Source organism: Sus scrofa, chromosome 15 (assembly GCF_054392235.1).
Source record: "Sus scrofa isolate SSC_HxYL_T2T_F1_AM1 chromosome 15, Sscrofa_HxYL_maternal_Yorkshire_Landrace_v2.0, whole genome shotgun sequence".
NCBI classification, from domain to species: domain Eukaryota; kingdom Metazoa; phylum Chordata; class Mammalia; order Artiodactyla; family Suidae; genus Sus; species Sus scrofa.
This window is the reverse complement of record NC_139397.1, coordinates 95,126,194-95,150,029: the sequence shown is the minus strand read 5'-3', so window position 1 is coordinate 95,150,029 and position 23,836 is coordinate 95,126,194. Positions and strand designations below refer to the sequence as shown.

The 23,836-nt window shown below is 37.9% G+C and overlaps 1 protein-coding gene across 6 annotated transcripts in view; it reads left to right on the top strand.

The window, feature by feature from the left end:
• The window catches only part of CHN1 (chimerin 1), a 196,915-nt gene that overhangs the window by 112,504 nt on the left and 60,575 nt on the right, over positions 1-23,836 (top strand). For 3 of the 6 annotated variants that reach the window (XM_021076315.2, XM_021076316.2, XM_084999559.1), the window contains exon 7: positions 1,685-1,973. The exons of 2 other annotated variants lie outside the window; for them this stretch is intronic. In XM_021076315.2, coding sequence (XP_020931974.1) covers positions 1,685-1,973 — 289 coding nt within the window. Of the gene's footprint in view, positions 1-1,684; positions 1,974-4,225; positions 4,304-23,836 lie in introns of all 6 variants that reach the window. One more of the 6 variants, XM_021076318.2, reaches the window with a different exon arrangement.

The following is a 23,836-nucleotide window of genomic DNA, read 5'->3' as shown; positions in this document are numbered from 1 at the left end:
ATGGATTAAATTATTATTGAAGTCTAATTTGAATTAGAGAAACAGAGATATCACAGGGAATTACAAAAAATACTTTGCCCCCCCCCCTTTTTTTTTGTCTTTTTGCCTTTTCTAGGGCTGCTTCCCGTGGCATATGGAGGTTCCCAGGCTAGGGGTTGAATCGGAGCTGTAGCCACTGGCCTACGCCAGAGCCAAAGCAACACAGGATCCGAGCCATGTCTGCAACCTACACCACAGCTCACGGCAACGCCAGATCCTTAACCCACTGAGCAAGGGCAGGGATCGAACCCACAACCTCATGGTTCCTAGTCGGATTCGTTAACCACTGAGCCACGACGGGTCCCCCCCCCCCTTTTTTTTTAATGGCCGTGGAATATGGAAGTTCTCAGGCCAGGTATTGAATCCGAGCTGCAGCTGTGACCTACACTGCAGCTGTGGCAATGTCAGAGCCTTTAACCAACTGCACCAGGCCGGGAATTGAACATGCACCTCTGCAGCAACCTCAGCCACTGTAACCCACTGCACCACAGTGGGACTCCTATTTACTTTTTTTAAGGGCACATTTAAAGTGAAATCTTAAGAGGTTTCTAATGACTGTCCTCTTGGACTATACCTTATATCAGAATAGTATTGTTACATAAGTGTGCAGTTCTATTAAAATACTTAAATAGGTATTAATTAAGTATTCTAACAGAGTATTCATCTCTGTTCTATGTATTTTTAACAGTAAAATTCAATATATCCTTTCTGATTTAAATTAGGCTCACTCAGGACTACTTCCAAAGACCATGACACTGCCCATTGGTGCCTTTCGGCGTCAGCTTTTATTAAAATCAGTGCGTGTTCTTGCCTTTGTCATCTTGCAAGGACACCAGTGCTAGTTATGCCAACTTGGATCTGTTTCTGAGGTTTGCTACAGGAAGCAAAACACTGAAATTATCATAAAACTAGACCAATCTTTTCCAGTTTTTAAAAATGCCACTGAAACATGACTCAAAAATGAGAATAGAATTTCTAGAGTCCAGTAGTTTAAAACTTATATCCTTTCTATATATTGTAAGCATTTCTTGCCCAGACTCAACAGGCAGACAGAAGAATGGCTATGTAAAAGGGCAGAGCAAGTCCTTGACCTGTGGCTAGAAATAGCCAAAGTGTTTCTGCACCATCCTACATTACTGTATGACTCAGGTTCTGGGATCAGCTCTACTGTAAACGATGGCTAGCATCACACTCAGGTGAGCCCTGAGGAGAGCCTTCCCGTTCAAAGACATGAATGGTGGGGTCTGAAATACAAAGAATACTTTTACCGATCAACTTGAAGAGAATATGCTAATGTAGAGAAAATTCATATAGTGTGTAGTTGACCACTTGATTATAGAATTCTAATCGATTACAAGGTTTATTTTCCCCTGTTTTTCCTGCAGGCATAATGCTAAGAAGAGAAATAAGAACAAATTTGTCCTTCTAGGGTAGACATGCTTTTGGCTAGTTATCCCTCATTGTTGAAAATTCATTCTTTGTGTTCAGAAGTTTAATTTTCCATATTTCAGACGATTCCTAGAGATTAGCCACAGTTTATTTAAACAAAGACACACACAAAGCAAAAGTTTAAAAAAATTTTTTTTCAGAAAGAATTCACTTGCTTATTTTTCTTAAAAACATCTTTCCCATTTCATTGAGGCAGATTTGGAAGTCAGACCAGAAACTTCAGGCTCTACTACGATGGAAAGCACTTTGTTGGGGAGAAGCGCTTTGAGTCCATCCACGATCTGGTGACTGATGGATTGATTACTCTCTATATTGAAACCAAGGCAGCAGAATACATTGCCAAGATGACGATAAACCCAATTTATGAGCACATAGGATACACAACCTTAAACAGAGAGCCAGCATACCAAAAACATATGCCAGTCCTGAAAGAGACACATGATGAGAGAGATTCTACAGGCCAGGATGGGGTGTCAGAGAAAAGGGTAAGCTACCATAAAACCACACTTTATCTTCTTCTGTTTGGGATCCTTATAAGAAAACCATTATTGTCAGAAGAGATTGACTTCTCCTCAGTGCTCTGGGAAGGATACTCATTGTCCTTGTTGTCTAGTATCTGTGATGCTGAGCTTTTTGCATATGTCTAATTCTCGTTCAGGTAAAATACGTCAGGTATGTTTTTGTACTCCTGATTTCAGCAGTTTCACTGTTTAAAAAATTTGTGGGGAAAATGCCCCCTAGTAAAAATTTTCAGGGGCTTTGGTCCAAAGCATAACGTATACTAGCTGTATTTCATAAAAATTGAGAGGGTCACATTATCTATCAAAACTACTTTCTTTCCCTTAAAGATAATTTACTATATAAATAATTCTGTTCTTGAGCCAATTGGCATGATAGCTGTATTTTTAAATACACATGATTAAATTTAGTCCATCAGTAACTGTGGTACTATTTTGAGAATCAGTCAGGCTTGAGTAAAAGGAGGATTTGTCTCTTTATGGACTTAAGTAATTGAATCAGAAAGATTTGATTTTAATTACAAAAGACAGTTTAAGTCTTGCATTTGTTTTATTTTAATTGTAACGTATTTACAGTTAACATCAGAAGTTTTAATTCCTTGGCCTTAAAGATAATTTTACTTTGAAAATTGTCCCTAGCCTCCCCTTCATCCCCCAAGAAAAAGAGTAAGAATTTCCTCATGTTTTATACTCTGTGGGATTTAGGTGGGAGAATTTTTATGAATTCTAATTGTAATTGTGTTAATTCTTACATTTTCTAGTATCTTCTGTTGCAATATTAAAGAAATGTAGTACTGTATAGTAGCTTGAGCTTGATTCTGTCACCAAGCAGATTTGTGCACAAATCCTGTCATTTTACCAGTTGAGTGAACTTTGGCAAGTTTAATCTTCTTATTTATTTTCTGTGCTTTCATCTACTTATTTGAAAAATTGTAATAATAATCAACTTGTGAGGATTGATGAATAAGATAGTATGTGTAGAATAATCAAATGGGGCTTGGCACATAGTAAGCACTCAGGATGAATCTGGTGATAATGTTACAGTCATATTACCTCAAGGCAGCATTGTAAAATACTTACACTTACCTTGGACTATTTAGGCACAGAATGGAAATTTCAAATGTTCATAATCCAGCCCAAATTTTAGTTTCTGACATATCTTACTTAGAGTGGCATTTTGTGGCTACAGAGAAACCGTTTTAAATTATAGACTGTAGCAAATGGTTTCTCGTATACTCATATTTGTTAGGAACTACGAATCTTTTTTTTGGAAGTAACCAGAATTTAGCATCCTAAATGCATCCTGTATTTAATATTGTTCTCTTCACTCTAGTTCCTATTTTCTCACTTTTGGTTATTTTTTATTCATAGCATTTTTCAGTAATACTTGTATTTAAATATCTAATACTGATATTACAGCTTATGAAGATGTGCTAGAATACTAAGTTAACATTTGTGAAATTAAAAAAAAAAAAAACCTGTAGCTGCGAGTCTTGCAAACTTTATCAGCCTAATGATAACCTTTTGTAAAGTGTTCTGTATGTACTTTTCTAAATTAAGGGACTTGAGCTGAAGATACTTAGCTATTTAACATTGAGTTAGTCTAATTTAACTTCCCAGAGATCCTTAGCTGTCCCTCCAACAAAGTGAAAATAATCTTCACAGAGGCAAGAGACTAAGGTAGAGAGTGCCTAGAGGATGCTTTTAGCTCTAGGATCCATGATTGCCCATGTATTCTGGCCATGTTACCAGTTATGTTACCTGGGTTTTTTGTGCTGAAGGCCAATGACAAGAAGAAGAATGAAGTTGCTGGCCCTGGCTCTGGAAAGTGTCTCTTTTCTTACTTGATTAAGAATCACCTCTTAAAAACTATTCTTTGGAGTTCCGAATGTAGCGCAGCAGAAATGTATCTGACTAATATCCATGAGGATGCGGGTTCGATCCCTGGGCCTTGCTCAGTGGGTCGGGGATTCAGCATTGCCGTGAGCTGCAGTATGGGTCACAGACGTGGCTCGGATCCCCTGTTGCTGTGGCAGTGGTGTAGGCCAGCAGCTGCAGCTCTGATATGACCCCTAGCCTGGGAACTTCCATATGCCACAGGTGCAGCTCTAAAAAGCAAACAAACACAAAACCAAAAAACTTTGCTTTAAACTGCATGCATCTTAAATCCAGCTGGCTTAAAATCTACTCACTCAAAACTAGATTTATTTTATTTACAGGTGTCATCCAACAGGACAGGGATGATGACCTGTTCAACAGCTTGAAACATTGATTCCCTGTCACAGTGGATGACATTTGTAAGTAAAGACAATCATGTTTAACTGATTTAAAATACCTATTGACACAAGTGTGGTTTAATAAATATCTTACTGGGTCCTGAATAGCTAAATCATTCTTGTCCATGACTCCTTTTCCTCAGAGCAAAAAGTGTTAGTTTTACAGGAGCTAGTAGCATGCTGTTGTGAAAAGAATGTTAGCATTGGACTGAAAAGCTAGGTTCTACTGCAGGCGTTGACTTTACGTGTCACTTTGGGCACGCTTTTTCACTTCTCTGAGGCTGTGTTCCCCACCTTTAATGGGAGGGCTTTGGACTAGATGATATCCAAGGTCTGGTGTGTAGAGTCTTCAGGGAGTGCTGGTTTTGTAGGAGGAAGAATAGCACAAGAAAGAGCACAGAAGTGGGATCTAGAAAGGGGAGATCTGTTTTTAGCTTATCCACTAACTCATGTATGACCTCGGGCTATCCCCCAGCCTGTGCGGACTTCACTTTCTTCATATATAAGACAAGGAGTTTTCTACAAAACATTAACTTTCAGAATTTTAATAAATACGTACTGCAAAAAGAGTTCTGTGCTCAAATAGATTTGGTGATTTTTAAACTTGACCGTTACTTTTCTGTAGGCTTCTCAGCTTTGCTAATACCTAAGGTGCATTTTGACTCTCTCAGGAATGCTTCCAAACTTACTGGAATCACCCTGCCACCATTTAGAATGGGAATGTTTCATGAAACCCACTTTGGGAAATTCTGAGCCAGATCATCTCTTAAGGTCTTCCCTTGTTCTAAAACTGAAGGATGAGAATTCTGCACATATATTTCTTCCGTCTTTAAAGTGTAAGTTGAGCATCTGATCTTTTGTGGACAATTGGCAGAATGGTTTTATGGCCATAAAATTTTTTGCCACAGTAAGTGAATCCTGAAAATTCTTTGTTGTTCCTAGGAAATCTGGTGTCCTATTGTGAAGGGGAAGTTTTCAAGTGACATTTATGTCATTTTTCTCCTTGACCAAGTTGCTTCCGCAGCTTAACTATCAATTAGAAACTAAAAAATATTTTCAAAAATGGTGAGAGACATTTAATCATGAAGCTGTAGCATGTTAAAAAGCCAGACTTTCTTCTCTTCTAAAACAACTTAACTTTAGCTGTCTAGATTGGTTAAGAGCCTGACTTTTGTTCCTTACTTTTTAAACATCTATCTTGGAACTGTATTTGAATAGTTTCTTCTTCTGAGTAGTGAATATAGTACATTTGCTTCAGCAGATACTGGACCTGTGGCAGAATATAGTGGTTATTACTTCTTAGTAACTTAACTTTAAATCTTCCAAAACCATGCTTTTGAAAATGTCTCCTGTGACTATTAATAGTAATAAACTGTCAAGTAAGATATATAATTTGCATTTCAGAAACTATACTGTGAGTCAGAACTCTGACTCTAGCCAGAACCTCTTTACGTTCAGATTTAGTCCTCCAAGCTCCACACCTTTCTCACCTGGAAGGATGACCTTTGGTGGTAAAGGTGGGCAAAATCACCTTGGTGGTTTTGTGGCACTTCACCAAGCTAAAGAATTTGTGTGTGTCTATGTATGTATATGTTTTTTCTTTCCCTGGAGGTTTGGAATGAATGCAGTTCTTGGCATATTTTCATATTACTTTATCCTTAAGGAATTTCCTTTACAATTAAATTTCATTTTTCAGAGACTTTTTTGGGGATCACCAGACAGCCTACCTGTTGAAAAGCCTTGTGAAACTTGAAGTTGAAATGTGAGCCCTGCCGGAGTTCCTCTTGTGGCTCGGCAGTAATGAATCTGACTAGTGTCCATTGAGGATGTGGGTTCGATCCCTGGCCTCGCTTAGTAGGTTAAGGATCCGGCACTGCTATGAGCTGTGGTGTTGGTCACAGATGCATTGCTGTGGCTCTGATTCGATCCCTAGGCTGGGAACTTCCATGTGCTGCAGGTGTGGCCCTAAAAAGCAAAAACAAACAAAAAGAAATGTGAGCCCTGCCAAAAACTGCCATAAGTCCTGAATTATTTGGGTCCCTCCATAAAATGGCAGGAGTCTTTGTCCCTGGGAAAGCAGAAGCACAGGCTTCCTGGTCTTCTGTAGCCTTGGTCTCCCCTAAAGCACTGCTTCTAAACGTTTGTGCTTTGCTTAAATATACATATAGCACCTTTTCTGTATCCGTATAATCTCAATGAAGAAATCAGCAAGAAGACCATACTTAATCATTACACAAGTAAGAATACCAGAGGAGTGGGTAGCATGAAGCAGTCTGCATGTTTGATTCCTGGATTTTGTGTTTTCCCAGTCTTTTGGGGCCTTTTCTTTTCTCCTGCCTTGTTCCTCCCCAAGCTGTGTTCCTCTTGTTCTCCTTATCTCTGCCTTTATCCACATCTGTCCTTCTTGCCCCTCAGATTTACATGCTCACATCTCCTCTGGGGCTTGTTCAAAGTTAGGATCAGCTGTCCAGGGATCAGCTGTGAACAGGTCCTTAGATAACTGCCAGCTGTGTCTGGATTCACTTATTTGTATTAAAAAAAACAATTTAGTAATTTATGAGGAAGTCTACAACTTCTATATAGTGAGTGTATCTCCTCTATACTTATGCTTAAGAAATCAAGAACAACAACAACAACAAAAAGAAATCAAGCAGGTTTTTTTGTTTGTTTAAAGCCTACATGGTCAGTATATAAGTATGTATTAGTCTCTGTGGGTTTAGCAAGCCCTTCACCTCCCTGGGTCTCAGTTTGTCTCAATCTCTGAAATAAGGTCTGTGAATTCCGTAGCACTGAGATTTTGTAAAGTGCCTCCTTGTTCCTGATGCGTTATTGTGCTCTAGGCTCAGAGCGATCACCAACCAAGTGCCCATTCATGAGTCTCGGTACTGTTCCCCTCCCTCCACCTTTGCCAGAAACCGCATGTTCAAGTTTCTCTTCAAGATCCGTCTTTTCGCTGCTTCAGCTGCCAGGTTCATCAGATAATATCAAAAAGCTCCTCCTTGCTCCATCAGAATATAGTCTTTCTTCATAATACTGTGATACCTTTAATTGTGTCCCATCAAGAAGCATGTGTCTTTGCCCAGTAATGTGCTGTTGATTTTTAAGGTGAAGTGTGTCATTTTCCTGTACTATTTACATTTTAGGATTGACCAGTATATTAACTCCACTTTTCCTGCATGTAAGACAAGGGAAGCCTCCTGCATCGATGCCTTGTCAGTGAACTTTTATTGAACCCTGAGCTCCATGTTGAACCTGTTAGGGCCTCTTGAATTTCCCCTTATTCTCTTAACTCCAGCTGGGTAAACCCTCTCCTTCCTTTGCCTGAATGTCTTCACACTTTGTTTTCTAAATAGTCTTTCATGAGCTGTTAAGTTAAAAGCACAGCAGAATATCATCCCCATTTCTTCTTTGGTTTCCATGAAGTCACTCATCTCCTATCGGAATTATTTGCATTTAATTCAGCCTCCCATTTGTAAGGAATCAGGCTAGGCTCTGGAAGTAATAAAAGATGGACAAGATTTGAGCCCTGCCCTAAAGAACTTACATTGTAATGTTCTCATTGTTTCTACCCTATTTAATTAACACTTATATGTCTTGATAGCAAAAGGTGAGCTGCCTGTATAACATCTAGAATTACAGGTGTTCAGCACATATTACGTTGGACTTACTCTGAATTTGAGTTTGCCACCATAATAGCCCATCAGATCACAGGAAACACTTTTGTACACACGAACATTAATTTTTTTTCAGAATCATGAATCTGAAATTAATACAGCATTCTGGCATCTATCTCAGTTTCAAGGCTTTAATTGAAAGGCTTTAATCCTCAATATTGTTTTACTTCTGATTCAGCCTCTTGAGTTTTATATAAACAGTTGTTGACTAACAAAATAAACAAATAAGTTTCTATATTTTATAAATTCAGCCAAAATCAAGGCCCTAATGTAATTGAGCCCTAAGACTGAGGAGGAAAATATACTACTTCAACTTGATTTGATACTGTCTAATTTTCCCTTTAGGAACTCAGAATCTTTAGAATGTCCTGTGATGCAGGGAGGGCCATTCCTCATTCCACAGGTATAGATAGCATCTGAGTTACAGACATGAAATAGTTTGGGGAGGCTGGTGGATGGATGCCCTTCTTTAGGGATATGCTCAAGGAAGCCACCATGGCAGAGGATGAATTCTTGAACTCATGTTGTCAGTTGCGTGTTACGACCACCTAGACCCCATCAGAGAATCTCATGCTTGAAATGATTAATGAAAACTCAAAAGGGGCCCAGGGAATTGTTTGCGTGAATCTCATCTGCCCTTCCATCTTATCACCCACAGAAGAGATTAGTAATTGAAAGCCATTAGGGAAAACCAGATGGAAAGAGGAAGATGGAAGATAAACATCAGTCTCTGCTCCAAAGAACCAGGCCAACGGAAGACCAAATTGTAATTTTCCGAGCCAGCTGCAGTTTTGGAAGATTTCTGTGTATTGGCCAATTACATAAATAAAATAACTCTTAAATTACTGGTTTGAGGGTTGGAAAAGGAAGCTATTAGAAATTCTGTGACAATTGCTATTTCAGAGCCTTTAGCATTGTGGCCAGGAAACAATCCTTGGAGGAAGATCCCTATCCATTAAAGTGATGAAACAGAAATCAACTCCAGTGGCTTTAGGAAGGTCATAGCATTTTGCAGTCCCAAGCAAGTCAAGACCATCAAGCAGTAAACTGGCCTTCCCAGGTGCTCACAAACTCACTTTTGGGCAATTCTAAAAGAATCAGCTCTCCGGTTTTAGGAAATCCTTACATTGGCTCTTATGCTCAATGATTTGGGTCTGTAATTTTCATCTGCTTTTTGATCCATATTTCCTCCTGATATTTGGAGTCATTTCTCTCTCCTCCTCATATTTAGACCTCTCAGATACTGGTGAGTCATAGCCATGCCCTGAGCCTCTTAAGTTATGGAAACTTAATTGTTTTTATAGGGCCGCATAAGTTAGTTCTCAACTCTTCTTGGATTTCCTTCAGGTTGTTATAACTGGTCGAAAATACTCAAACCTGAGCACTATACTGAAATAATTAGATTCTTTTTGGGTTTGTTTTTGTTTTTGTTTTTTTGCTTTTTAGGGCTGCACCTGTGTCATATGGAGGTTCCCCGACTAGGGGTCAAATCGGAGCTACAGCTACCAGCCTACACCACAGCCACAGCAACGCGGGATCCGAGCCATGTCTGCGACCTACACCACAGCTCTTGGCAACACCAGATCCTTAACCCACTGAGCGAGGCCAGGGATCAAACCTGCGTCTTCATGGATGCTAGTCAGGTTCGTTAACCACTGAGCCGTGATGGGAACTCCTAATTAGATTCTTTAAGTAAGAAAGTATAGACATCTCTAATGGTTACTGCTCGTACCCTTGCCTGTCTTTTTTTAGATTTAGTACTGCTACGTTATTTTCACTGGGGTTTGTTCAGTAACCAGGATGAGTCAGCACTATTATCCCCATTTCCTTAACTTCTAAAACCATCCTGGGAAAAGCCACTAATCCTATAGGTTTGCTGGTGACCTGTATTTTGCATCATTAAATTTTACATCTCATACAACTTAAAAATTTTTCCATGAGAATTTCTAAGTTACTGTACTTATTTACCAGCAATGTTTAATAAAAGGTCACCTCTACTATAAAATCTCCCTCCAAAAGCAGACGCTTTTATACAGGCTGCAGACTGCTTAGCATCTTCTGAAGAGGTTTATACCTCCCTTCCTTTCACTCACTCAACAGGAAGGGATTCCTGATTGGGGGTAAAGTTTGCTTCATAACTTTCGAATGACTTTGGGCTGCTGCCAAAGTTCATAGTGAGGAAAACACTGGGGCTCTACCCCTTGAGAACATTCTGTTTTTCCTTGTAATTGGGGCACCTCTACAGATGAACCCATCTCTCTTTATAGGCTCTTCATAGGCCATTCTCATTTTCCAAGAATTTTTTTATAAGTGAACTTTATTGAGGTATTATTTACATATAGTAAAATGTATATGGTTACATACACAGTTTGATGAGCTTTGACAAAAGTATGCATCTGTGTTACACCGCTTACAATCAAATATAAAACTTTTCACTACTTCAGAAAGTTCCATAGTGTCCCTTTGTAGAAAATCCCACCCCCAAACGCCTGCCTAAGGCAACCACTGATTAGATTTCCATCAGAACAAGAAATTTTTTTAATGGTTAATGTGACAAGTGACATCCTATGTAATATATTAGTTTTCTACATTTATAGCACTCCTTACCTCCATCTTTTTTCTTTTGATTTATTGTAAACACATCATCTTATTATCATCAAATACCTATCCTCCTTATCTCTGATATTAGATGTAAAATTTCTCAAGCCATCTATTTTTAGGGAAATATGAACAACACAGGAATTGTTGATATGTAGTAGTGATAGGATACTGTGTGTCTTATTAAAGTTATATCCTATCGCTATGGACGCTTCACTTTTCAATCTGTAATAAAGACTTCAATAAATTTGGGTGCACAATGAGTGAAGGTTCTCAGGTGCAAGAAGGAAGATCTTATCCGCCCTGTCAGGGTCTTGGACCAGAGCCAGAAAAACACACCCAGCCCTCCTTTAATCACTGGCCATCTGCCTTGCCATTCCTCTCTGGCCTGGGCTAAGTCCCATGGCTGGTGTCAAATTGATGGGACAGTAGCGTGTCCCCTACTCTCTAGTATCACAATGTAGGAGCAATAGTATCACTCGAGAAAAACTACCATTTCTGCTTCCTCCTCCCATTCTACTCCAAGGGGAAAAGGAGTTCTTTGTGACAGTGCTGTGATTGCAGAATTCCCTGTGGAACACCACTAAAGCATTTTTTCCCCCGGCTTTATTGAGGCCCCTAAAACATTTAGATTTCTCTCCATACAATCCTTGAAAGCACGCAGGTGCAACCCACTCAAGAGTTCCGTAGACTAGAGTTCTCTGCCCGGTCTGGGGTGAAGAATGACCTTCTTTTGTGTAACAAGCTCCCTTGGGAGGACTTCCATGGGAGAAATGGTTGTAACTTTTTGGAGAAATGGTTGTAACTTTTCTCCTGTCTCCCTCAGAAAAGCCTATTGGGCTGTGAGTGAATGAGGGGATTGTTGATAAAAGCAAAACCTTGACTTTACTCCAGTTTCTTAAACTAGATTGAATCACTTACATGTTAAGGGTCCATAATCACTTTCGATGCACTTTGACTTAGAGTAGGTCCGCCTAGTCACCTGGAACTGCTCCCTAAGCAAGCAGACCCCTGGGGCTCAGAGACCTCTGCCAGGGACCCTCTTTGGAACCCTGCATGGTTTCTTGGCCACATTCTGGAAATCTAGTGTTTCTCAAGACTGGGAGATAGGTGATGTTTGTGAACAAGTCTAATCACATTCCCTGAAACTATTCTTAAACTAAAAAAATAATAATAAATCATGGATTGATATAGCTAATTGTGAATTCAAGAGACTTTTACCTTAAAAAAACACATATTCTTCATTTAAAAACTTAAAAAATATGAAGTAAAGAAAGAAGAGAGATTACTCAGTCCCACCATCCAAAGACCAACTCTGTGTTAACATTTTGATGGGTTTCCATCTAGCGTTCCTATGCACAGCTTATTTAAACTCTCATATTTCCATCATGATCCATGTTCATTGCTTATGAAAATAATAGTGAAAAATAGTAAGAATATAAAAATCCCACCAGATCCTGCTACTGACACGTAACCTAACCAATAATATTCTGCTGTTTATCCTTCCAGAGAGTATGTGTGTAAGAGAGAGAGAAAGCACGCCCCACTCGTATATCATTTACAGTTACCCAGTTCTAAGTCAACAAAGCTTTTTGAGAGGAAGGGCTTGCCATAAGTTCCCTCTGCAGCATACAAAGAGGGACTTAGCTGGAACTATTATTTAAACCAGAAATATTTTGCTATCTGGTGGACTTAACATTCTAATTAGCACTTATTTCAAGGCAAATAGTGAACTTCCTTTGTTTCCTTTTAGATAAAGACCCCCCAAAAATGCCTTTGCCTAATTAATGATTATGACAGATGCCTTTATTTGGAAGCAATGCTCATAGTTATGGCAAAGGGGCTGATTTTTTTCCATTTTTTTTTAATTCATAGTGATACTGGATTGTAAATTTTTTTTTATTTTATGATTTTTATTTTTTCCATTACAGTTGATTTAGAGTGTTCTGTCAATTTCTACTGTATAGCAAAGTGACCCAGTCTCACACACACACACATAATTTTTCTCATATTGTCCTCCATCATGTTCCATCACAAGTGACTGGATATAGTTCCCTAAACAGGTGGTTTTAATCTTTCACTTTGGGTTTCACACCAGAATATTCTAAACCCTCAAGCTAAATTAATTTTTTTCTCTCTAGGGCATAATATGTAAATAGTAATGGATCTTTAACATTTGATCTGGTATTAACTCATAAAACAAATTCTGCCCTATAGTGTTTGGTCAAAGCTTTAGAGCAGTCTGCAGCATCTAGTTCAAATGCTCTCTTTATGCTATTTTCCTCTCTGCATTCCTTATTTTTTGAGATTCGTTTTCCACAAAGATCCACCTTTACTCCTCAAATAGAAGCATTCCAAAAGGACTTTGATTATCACAAGTTATCTCCTATCTATCCAGCCATTCTTTTAAATTGGGCCTCTTCTTGGAACAGGAGACCAGGATCCTCATCTCATGGCTTTAATTAACTAATGGTGTCATTTCAAGTGTACCATCAGCTGTACAATGAACTCAGCTTCATAGATGACATTCAGGGCCTTCTAGCCGTAATGACTCATTACCTCTAAGTTGTGTGGTGTTGGTGGTATAGTGGTGAGCACAGCTGCCTTCTGTTACCCCTGAGTGTTCTTTGTTAATCCTCAGGAGGTTTCTCAGACTTAAGATCCCATAATTCTGAGAACTTATCGTTCCGAGAGGTAGAACACACTGAAAACATGCAGATTTAGGTAGGGGCTTGACGACTGCTGACTAGAACTCTAAATCTTTGAGGTGCCCACATGACTTTTTTGGCTTCAGTAAATGGAAGGTCTCTTTTTGCTCTTCAGTGTAGGTCTGTTGTAAAAGTTGTAAAACTAAGAATTATAACAGAAGTAATTAACATATATTGAGCCTTGTTATGCGAGATAGTCTGCTAAGTCCTTTACCAGGTTATCTCCTTCAATGTTTACAGAAGTCCTTTTGTTTTTATTTTTATTTTATTTTTATTTTTATTTTTTTGTCTTTTTGCCGTTCCTGTGCCACATGGAGGTTCCCAGACTAGGGGTCTAATCAGAGCTGTAGCCACCGGCCTACTCCAGAGCCACAGCCACAGCAATGCAGGATCCAAGCCGCGTCTGCAACCTACACCCCAGCTCACGGCAACGCCAGATCCTTAATCCACCGAGCAAGGGCAGGGATCAAACCCACATCCTCAATGGACACTAGTTGGATTCGTTAACCACTGAGCCATGACGAGAACTCCCAGAAATCCTTTTGAAGGTAGTTATAATAAAGTGGGTATCTTTGGAGATGATAGGTTTATGGTGAGTTATCAAAGGAATTCTAGTATGTTTTAATAGTGCATCCTTTATTATTAAGTATGAAGTCACAGAGGACAGCCAGACCCTTCTACGAGATGCTTCTTGGTGTCATCATAGAAACTGAACATTGGATGGTGGTAGTATTTAGACTAAGTGGATCGCTGTATTTTGAGTAATTGGATTACTCAAAAGAGAAAAGTTAAAACATCCTGGAGAAGTTCCCTGGTGGCCTAGTGTTTGAGGATCCAGCATGCACTGCTGTGGCTCAAGTCACTGCTGTGGCATGGGTTTGATCCTTGGCTTAGAAATTTCTGCATGTTGGAGGCTCAAGCTAAAAAAAAAAACAAAAACTAAAGCCAAAAAAAAAACAAACAAAAAAAACCCAAAACAAACAAAAAGACCTCCTGGAACCTGTCCATAGAAAGTTGAAACATAGTTCAGATGGACCCCTGCACACATTGAGGCATGCCACTCTAGAAGGGCAAATCAGTTTCACTTTTTAAAGTTAACTCTTATCAAATGTTAAAAGAATAAAAAGATTCCAATTTACACAATAAGAAAAATCTATGTTTAAATTTTAAATATATATAAAAAAAGAAACAAACTCTCCTTGCTTATAGTGTAGCTTAGTTCTCTAATGGTTGCTTGTGTCAAATTCTACCCTCTGTTCTTTAAGTACCACAGATGTGTGCAAATCCAAATAGTCTTGTTCCTTTAATGGGAACAGCACCACCACAAGAAAATAAAAGAGAATTTATGCTTATGTGATGGTGTAAATTATACATAAATGTGCAAAGCTGTCAGTAATTCAACATGTATATTTTGTTTTGTTTTTAGGTTTGTACTTGCGGCATATGGAAGTTCCTGGCTAGGGGCTGAATTGGAGCTGCAGCTGCTAGCCTAGGCCACAACTATAGCAACGTGGGATCCTAGCCGTGTCAGCAACCTACACCACAGCTCAGGCAACACTGGATCCCCAATCCACTGACTGACGCCAGGAATCAAACCTCACATCCTCGTGGATACTGGTCTGGGTTTCTTACCCCTCAGCCACAAGAGGAACTCCAGCATATGTATTTTAAATCACAGTATACTTAATAGAATGTGATCTAGGTAAATTTCTAAGGTTTTTATAACTGAACCATATTAAATGATTAACATAATTTATATATTAATGAAATATAGTGGTAACTAAGATTTATAATATAATAAAGCATGTCATTTATTATATATAAGTCAGTATACTTTTACATTTTCAGTAGTTGACTTAAATTCAGGCTGACATCTTCGGGTTTTCATCATTTCAGTCTTCAGAATGCTTATTAGCATTTCACTGTTAAAGTTAAAGCTTACCTTAGCTCTTTGAAACTGACAAAAGACCTCTGAGTTGACAGTCACCTCCTAAATAAACAAGATTTTGAAGGCAGTTGAAGTTTCTTTCAAATCACTATTCCAGGGAGTAAATGGAAAACTTACTGTGGGGAGTTTATTATGATTTAGAAGCAAAAAGAAAAATGAAGCAAGCAAACAAACAAAAAAAATCCTCTCAGCTTTTTAACACAATTTGAGTTTATCATTTTTTGTGGTATCTCTCAGAAGCAGGGAAACCAGTAACAATGAATAAGGATTTGCTTCAGAACCTATAAGTGAAACAAAAATTAAAGATGCTATTACTACTGATAGTACTTCCAAGGAATAAAATGAAGAAAAAAATTTAAAATAACTTTAATGTAAAATAATCTTTGAGGAAAGTTCTAAAATATGCAGTCATGAATAATTATTGTGTAGAAGGGCCAAATCAAGTCAGTATTCTCACCAGTGAAGCTTTAGATACAGTAGAGATGCCTGCAGAAATTTTGGTTCAGTAGAATCAACATGGGGCTCAGATACCTATTAATGTATTTGTCTTTGTGTATCCACGTGTGTGGTGTGCATGAGATCCTGTTGTGTAGTAAAAGTTACAACTAATGGATTAAATCAATTGATTCTCAGACTCTTTGGACTTAGGACCCCCTTACACTTTAAAAATCATTGAAGATCTTAGAAATTTTATTTATGTGGGTTCTATCTATGACATTTATTATATTGGCAATTAAAAGATTTTTTAAAATACCCGTTAGTTCATTTTAAAAACAATAATAAGCCCATTGCATGTTAACATAATAGCATTATTATTAAAATAACCATAATTTGTGAAACAAATGTAGTTAGAAGAGTGGCATTTTTGCATTTCTATAAATCTCTTTAAGGTATGTTTTAATATTAAGAAAGACAGATTCTCATAAATCCTTCTGCATTCAGTCTATGGTAGTATGTTATTTTCATTGAAGCATATGAAGAAAATCTGACTTCAAACATACACATTTGGTAAAGAGAATATCTTTTTTTTTTCAGTTAACCAATTTTATTTTATTTTATTTTTTTGTGAAATTTTTTTTTTTTTTACAAAATAAAATACAAATATTTAAACACAATTACATTCACACAGATTATTACATCATGGATCTTAAGAAACAGATTAAGTGACTCCCTCTGGAGAAGTGGAATGGAAAATATGCTGAGACAAATAGGAAATTTATTCTATACTTTATCCCATTTTGTATGACTTTCATCTTTACTATTTAGTATTATCTATTACATTTCAATTTTTCTTTAAAAATTGGCATTATATTAAAATTGTGTATATTATGCAACTAAAATTTATAAAGAAGAAAGCCTTATATTCCATTAAATATTTTATATAGCATAATAAAAAGAATCACTTAACTGGTAAGAATAACAAAAATAATATATCCTCTGAAAATAAGTAAAATATAAAATGCATAAATTGGTTAAAAAACAGTGTGACTATATAAATATGCCCTCACAATTTGTTACATCTTACTGATTTTTCAATATAGGCATTACACCATTCTAGGTGATGTGATAAACAAGACATTATAGACCTTACATTGTACCATGGAGAGAAATGGTTATTAATAATACAATTGTAGAACTGTTTTATTGTACAGTTGCATTATTTAATTATAATTATCATAAATTCTTTGATGGAGAGGAAATCAGAATCAGATGTAAGAAGACTTCAGCATTCCAAGAGAGATATCAAATGACCCCCTTCGTGGTGGGTTATGTGCTTATTTACTATGAGATATATTTCTTCTTCAGAGATTCCTTGTTTGTGTATCAATTGTAGATTTTTGGTTTGCAGTTATTCTGAAGTTTTGATATGAGTCTATATGTATACAAGATTGATTTAAGTTGTTGTTCTCTTAATTGCAAGTTCATCTCCAGTGTCCTGCATTTGTACCCACCTCTTCTCATTATTTCTGATTTGGGTGGTATAATCGTGCATGGATGATTTCATATCTTTACTGTATATATACCTTTACTGGTGTGCCTTGTCATTTGTGGAATTTTTGTTTCCTGTTGCTATCTTTTCTTTTCTGCCTAAAGAAGTTCCTTTAGTATTTGTTGTAAGGCTGGTTTAGTGTTGCTGAATTCTCCCAACTTTTGCTTATCTGTGAAGGTTTTGATTTCTCCTTCAAATCTGAATGAGAGCCTTGCTGGGTAAAGTAATCTTGGTTGGAGGTTTTTTCCTTTCATCACGTTGAGTATATCATGCCACTCCCTTCTGGACTGCAGAGTTTCTGCTGAAAAATCTGCTGATAACCTTATTGGGGTTCCCTTGCATGTTATTTGTTTCTTTTCCCTGGCTGCTTTCAAGATTTTCTCTTTGTCTTTAATTTTGGTTAGTTTGATTAATATGCATCTCAGTGTATTCCTCCTTGGGTTTATTTTATATGGTACTCGTTGTGCTTCCTGGATTTGAGGGAGTGGTTCCTTTCCCATGTATGGGAAGTTTTTGGCTATTATCTCTTGGACTATTTTTTCTGTCCCCTTCTCTCTCTCTTCTCCTTCTGGCACCCCTATAATATGGGTGTTGTTGCGTTTCACGTTATCCCAGAGTTCTTTGAGATTCTCCTCATTTGTTTTCAATCTTTTTTCTCTTTTCTGTTCCGCATCCGTAATTTCCACTAATCTGTCCTCCACCTCGCTTATTTGTTCTTCTGCCTCCTGTATTCTGCTGTTAGCTGCTTCTAGTGAATTTTTTATTTCAATTATTGTATTTTGCATCTCTTCTTGTTTAAGTTTTATATCTTGTATCTCTTTGGTCCGTGTTTCCTGTAAGTTATCCATCTTTGCCTCCAGTTTATTTCCAATGTCTTGCATCATCTTCAGCATCAACAATCTAAAGTCTTTTTCCTGGAGGCTAAGAATCTCCTCATGGCTTAGCTGTTTTTCTGGGGTTTTTCCTTTCTCCCTCATCTGAATTATAGTTCTCTGTCTTTTCATTTTTATAGGTTTTTGGTGTGGTGACCTTTTTACAGATAATAGGGTTGTAGCCTCTCTTCTGATGTCTGCCCCCCTTGTGGCTGAAGTCGGTATGGGGGCTTGCTGTAGGCCTGCTGATGGGAGGGGCTGATGCCTGCCCACTGGTAGGTGGAGCTGATTCTAATCCCTCTGGTGGTTGGGATTTAGTCTCTGGATGGGATTAGAGGCAACTGTGTGTCTGAGGGGTCTTTAGGCAGCCTGTTTACTGAGGGGTGGGGCTATGATCCCACCTGGATTGTTGTTTGCCCTGGGGCTTCTCAGCAGCTGGCTGAGGGGTGGGGCCAGACTTTCCCAAAATGGCCACCTCCAGAGAAAGGCAGCTGCTGAATATTCCCGAGAGCTTTGCCTTCAGTGTCCTTCCCTCACAACAAGCCACATTCACCCCTGTTTTCCCAGGATGTCCTCCAGGAACTGCAGTCAGATTTGACCCAATTCCTATGGAGACCTCATTCTGCCCTGGGATCCAGTGCACATGAAAGTCCGTGTGCACCTTTTAAGAATGGGGTCTCCGTTTCCCCCAGTCCTGTGGAGCTCCTGCGCACAAGCCCCACTGGCCTTCCATGCCAGATGCTCCAGGGGTTCTTTCTCCCAGTGCCGGATCCCCGCACGTGAGGGTTTGATGTGGGGCTCAGAACTCTCACTCCTGTAGGTGAGTCTCTGTGAACCAGTTAGTTTTCAGTCTGTGGAGCGTCCCACCCTGGAGGTATGGGGTTGTTTATATCACGAAATCACCCCTCCTACCTCTTGATGTGGCCTCCTCTTTTTCTTCTGGCGTAGGATATCTTTTTTAAGGTTTCCGGTCCATTTGGGTGGAGATTGCTCAGTCTTTAGTTGTGAGTTTTGTTGTTTTTAGGAGAGAAGTTGAGCTCCAGTCCTTCTATTTCGCCTTCTTAATCCTCCTCAGTTAACAAATTTTATTAATATGGAAAGATTTATTGAATTTTTGTTAAAGTATACTTGATTTACAAGATTCTTTCAATTTTTGCTGTATAGCAGAGTCATCCAGCCACCCATACACACCCCTATTTTTTTTTTTTCATTTAACACTAGGTTCTTGCCCAAAAGACTAGATACAGTTCCCTGTGCTGTACAGCAGGACCCCATCACCCATCAGTTCTAAATGTAACATGCTGCATATACCAACCCCAAATTCTCCGTCAATCCCCCCTTTCCCTCCTCCCCCCTGGCAAACACAAGTCTGTCCTCCATGTCCATGATTTGTTTCTGCTTTGTAGATAGGTCATTCATGCCATATTTTAGACTCCATATATAAGTGATATCATATGGTGTTTGTCCTTCTCTTTTTGACTTTACTGGTTTCATCTATGTTGCTATAGATGGCATTATTTTGTCCTTTTTTATGGCTGAATAGTATTCACTTGTATATATGTACCACATCTTCTTAATCCATTCATCTATCAATGGACATTTAAGTTGTTTCCATGTCTTGGCTATTGTGAGTAGTGCTGTGATGAACATAGGGGTGCATGTATCTTTTTCAATGAAAGTTTTGTCTGGATATATGCCCAGGAGTGGGATTGCTGGGTTATATGGTAATTCCATATTTAGTTTTCTGAGGCACCTCCATACTGTTTTCCACAGTGGTTGTACCAATTTACTTTCCCACCAACAGTGCAGGAGGGTTCTCTTTTCTCCACACCCTCTCCAGCATTTGTAGTTTGTTGACTTGTTAATGATGTGGCCACTCTAACCAGTGTAAGGTGGTACCTCATTGTAGTTTTGATTTGCATTTCTCTAATAATTAGTGATGTTGTGTATTTTTTCATGTTCCTATTGGCCATGTATGCCTTCTTTGGAGATATGTCTATGTAGGTCTTCTGCCCATTTTTCTATTAGATTGTTTATGTTTTCTGTTATTGAGTTGTATGAGTTGTTTGCATATTTTGGAGATTAAACCTTTGACTATTGAGTATTTACAAATATTTTCTCCCATTCTTGGGTTGTCATTTCAATTTTTTAATGGTTTCCTTTGATATTTAGAAGCTTTTGAGTTTAATTAGGTCCCAATGGTTTATTTTTGTCTTTATTGTCATTATTCTAGGAGGTGGATCAAATAAGATATTACTTTATGCCAGAGAGCATTCTGCCTGTTTTCCACTAGGAATTTTAGAGTGTCTGGCCTTAAATTTAGGTCTTTAATCCATTTTGAGTTTATTTTTGTGCATGGTGTTAGAAAATGTTCTAATTTAATTTTCTTATATGTGGCTACCCAGTTTTTCCAGCACCATTTATTGAAGAGACTGTCTTTCTTCCATTGTTATGTTCTTGCTTCCTTTGTCATAGATTAGTTGACCATAGGTGCTTGGGTTTATTTCTGGGCTTTCTATCCTGTTCCGTTGATCTGTATTTCTGTTTTTGTGCCAGTACCATGCTGTTTTGATGATTGTAGCCTTATGGTATAATCTAAAATCAGGGAGCCTGATACCTCTAGTTCCATTTTGTCCTTTTCAATATTGGCTTGGCTATTTAAGGTCTTCTGTGTTTCCATACAAATTTTACAATATTTTGTTCCAGTTTTGTAAAGAATGTCGTTGGTAATTTGATAGGGATTTTGTTCAATCTATAGGTTGCCTTATGTATTACTATCTTTTTTTTTTTTTTTTTTTTTTTTGCTTTTTAGGGCCACACCCATGGCAAATGCAAGTTCCCAGGCTGGGGGTCAGTTGGAGCTGTATCTGCCAGCCAACACCACAGCCAGAGCAATACCAGATCTGAGCCAAGTCTGTGATCTACATACACCATAGTTCATGGCAAGGCGAGGTATTAGCCCATGTCCTCATGGATACTAGTCAGGTTTATTACTGCTGAGCCATACCAGGAACTCCTTGACTCTATTGATTTTTCCAATCCAAGAGCATGGTATTTCTTTCCATCTACTCATATCATCTTTGATTTCTTTCATCAGTGTCATACAGTTTTCAGAGTACAGGTCTTTTTTCTCTAGGTAGGTTTATTCCAAATTATTTTATTCTTTTTGATATGATGGTAAACGGTAAGGTTTCCCTAATTTCTCTTTCTGATCTTTCATTGTTAGTATATAGAAATGCAATTGATTTCTGTGTATTGATTTTGTATCCTGCAACTTCACTAAATTCATTGATGAGCTCTAACAGTTTTCTGGTAGTGTATTTAGAATTTTCTAGGTATATTATCAATGTCATCTGCAAACAGTGACAGTTTTACTTCTTTTCCAAGCTGGATTCCTCTTATGTCTTTTTCTTCTCTGATTGCCATGGCTAGGACTTCTCAAAACTATGTTGAATAACATTGGTGAAAGTGGACATCCTTGTCCCACTCCTGATCTTAGTGGAAATGCTTTCAGTTTTTCACCATTGAGAATGATGTTAGCTATGGGTTTGTCAAAAATGGCTTTTATTATATTGAGGTAGTTCCCTTCTGTGCCCACTCTGATGGAGAGTTTTTATCAGAAATGGGTGTTGGATTTTGTCAAAAGCTTTTTCTGCATCTATTGAGATGATCATATGGTTTTTATTTTTCAGTTTGTTGATGTGGTGTATCACATTGATAAATTTGCAGATATTGAAGAATCCTTGCATCCCTGGGATAAATCCTACTTGATCATCATGTATGTTTTTTGTTTTGTTTTGTTTTGTTTTTGTCTTTTTAGGAGATCGCACCTGCGGCATATGGAGGTTCCCAGGCTAGGGGTCAAATTGGAGTTGTAGCTGCCAGCCTACACCACAGCCACAGCAACACCAGATCCCAGCCAAGTCTGCAACATACACCACAGCTCATGGCAGTGCCGGATCCTTAACCCACTGAGCGAGGCCAGGGATTGAACCTGTGTCCTCATGGATGCTAGTCATATTTGTTTCCCCTGAGCCATGATGGGAACTTGTGATCTTTTTAATACATATATTTGTATATAGTTTGCTAATATTTTGTTGAGGATTTTTGCATCTGTGTTCATCAGTGATATTAGCCTGTAATTTTCTTTTTTATGCTATCTTTGTCTTGTTTTGTTATCAGTGTGGTGGTGGCTTCATAGAATGAGCTTGGGAGTGTTCCTTCTGCTGCAATTTTTTGGAAGAGTTTCAGAAGAAGAGGCATTAATTCCTCTCTGAATGCTTGATAGAATTCAGCTGTGAGGCCATCAAGACCTAGACTTTTGATTTTTAGAAAACTTTAAACCACACTTTTAGTTTTAGTGCTTGTGATTATCTATTCATATTTTCTGTTTCTTCCTGGTTGTCTTGATAGGTTATATCTTTGTAAGAATCTGTCCATTTCTTCTAGGTTGTCTATTTTATTGGCATACAGTTGCTCATAGTAGTATTTTGTGATCCTTTGTATTTCTGTGGTGTCTGTTGTAACTTCTCCTTTTTCTAGTTTTATTGATTTGAACCCTGTCCCTTTTTTCTTGATGAGTCTGGCTAGAGGTTTATCAATTTTATCTTTTCAGGAAACCAACTTTAGCTTTCATTAACCTTCTCTGTTGTTTTCTTTGTCTCTGTGTCATTAATTTCTGCTCTAATCTTTATGGTTTCTTTCCTTCTACTAATTTGGGGCTTTGTTCTTCCTTCTCTAGATTTTTCAGGTGTAAGGTTAGGTTGTTCGAGTTTTTCTTCTTTGCTGAAATAAGATTGTAGTGCTATAAACTTCCCTCTCAGAGCTGCTTTTGCTGTGTCCCATAGGTTTTGGATTGTTGTATCTTCCTTGTCATTTGTCTTAAAGTATCTTTTAATTTCCTCTTTGATTTCTTCAGTGATTCATTGGCTGTTGAGTAGCATACTGTCTAGCTTCTAGAAATTTGTGTTTTTTGTTATTTTTTCTTGTTGATTTCTAGTCTCATAGAAAATGCCTGAAATAATTTCAGTTTTTAAAAATTTATCAAGGTTTGATCTGTGGCCCAAGATGTGATCTATCATAGAGAATGTTCCTTGAGATCCTCAAGTGCGCTTTAGAAGAATATATTCTTCTGCTTTTGGGTGAAAAGTTCTGTAGATATCAGTTAAGTCTGTGTTTCCTTGTTGATTTTTTTGTCTGGACAATCTGTCCATTGCTGTCAGTGGGGTGTTAAAGTCCCCCACTACTATTGTGTTACTGTTGATTTCTCCTTTTATGGCTGTTAGTAGTTGCATTATATATTGTGGTGCTCCTATGTTGGGTGCATATATATTTACAATTATTATATCTTCTTCTTGGATAGAGCCTTTAATCATTATGTAATGTCTTTCTTTGTCTCTTGTGACCTTTTTTTATTTTTAAATTATTTTGTCTGATAAGAGTATTGCTACTCCTGTTTTTCTATAATTTCCATTTTCATGTAATATTTTCTTCCATCCTCTTGCTTTAAGTTTGTATGTGTCCTTAGATCTGAAGTGGGTCTCTTTTAAGTAGCATATATATTGGTTTCTTTTTGTATCCATTCAACCAGTCTGTGTCTTTTAGTTGAAGCATTTAATCCATTTACATTCAGTGTAATTATGGTTAAGTATTTACTTATTGTCATTTTCTTAATTGTTTTGAATTGCTATTTTGGGTCTTTTTGTCTTCCCTTCCTCTTTTTGTTGTCTTCTCTTGTGATTTGCTGACCATCTTTAGTGTTGTT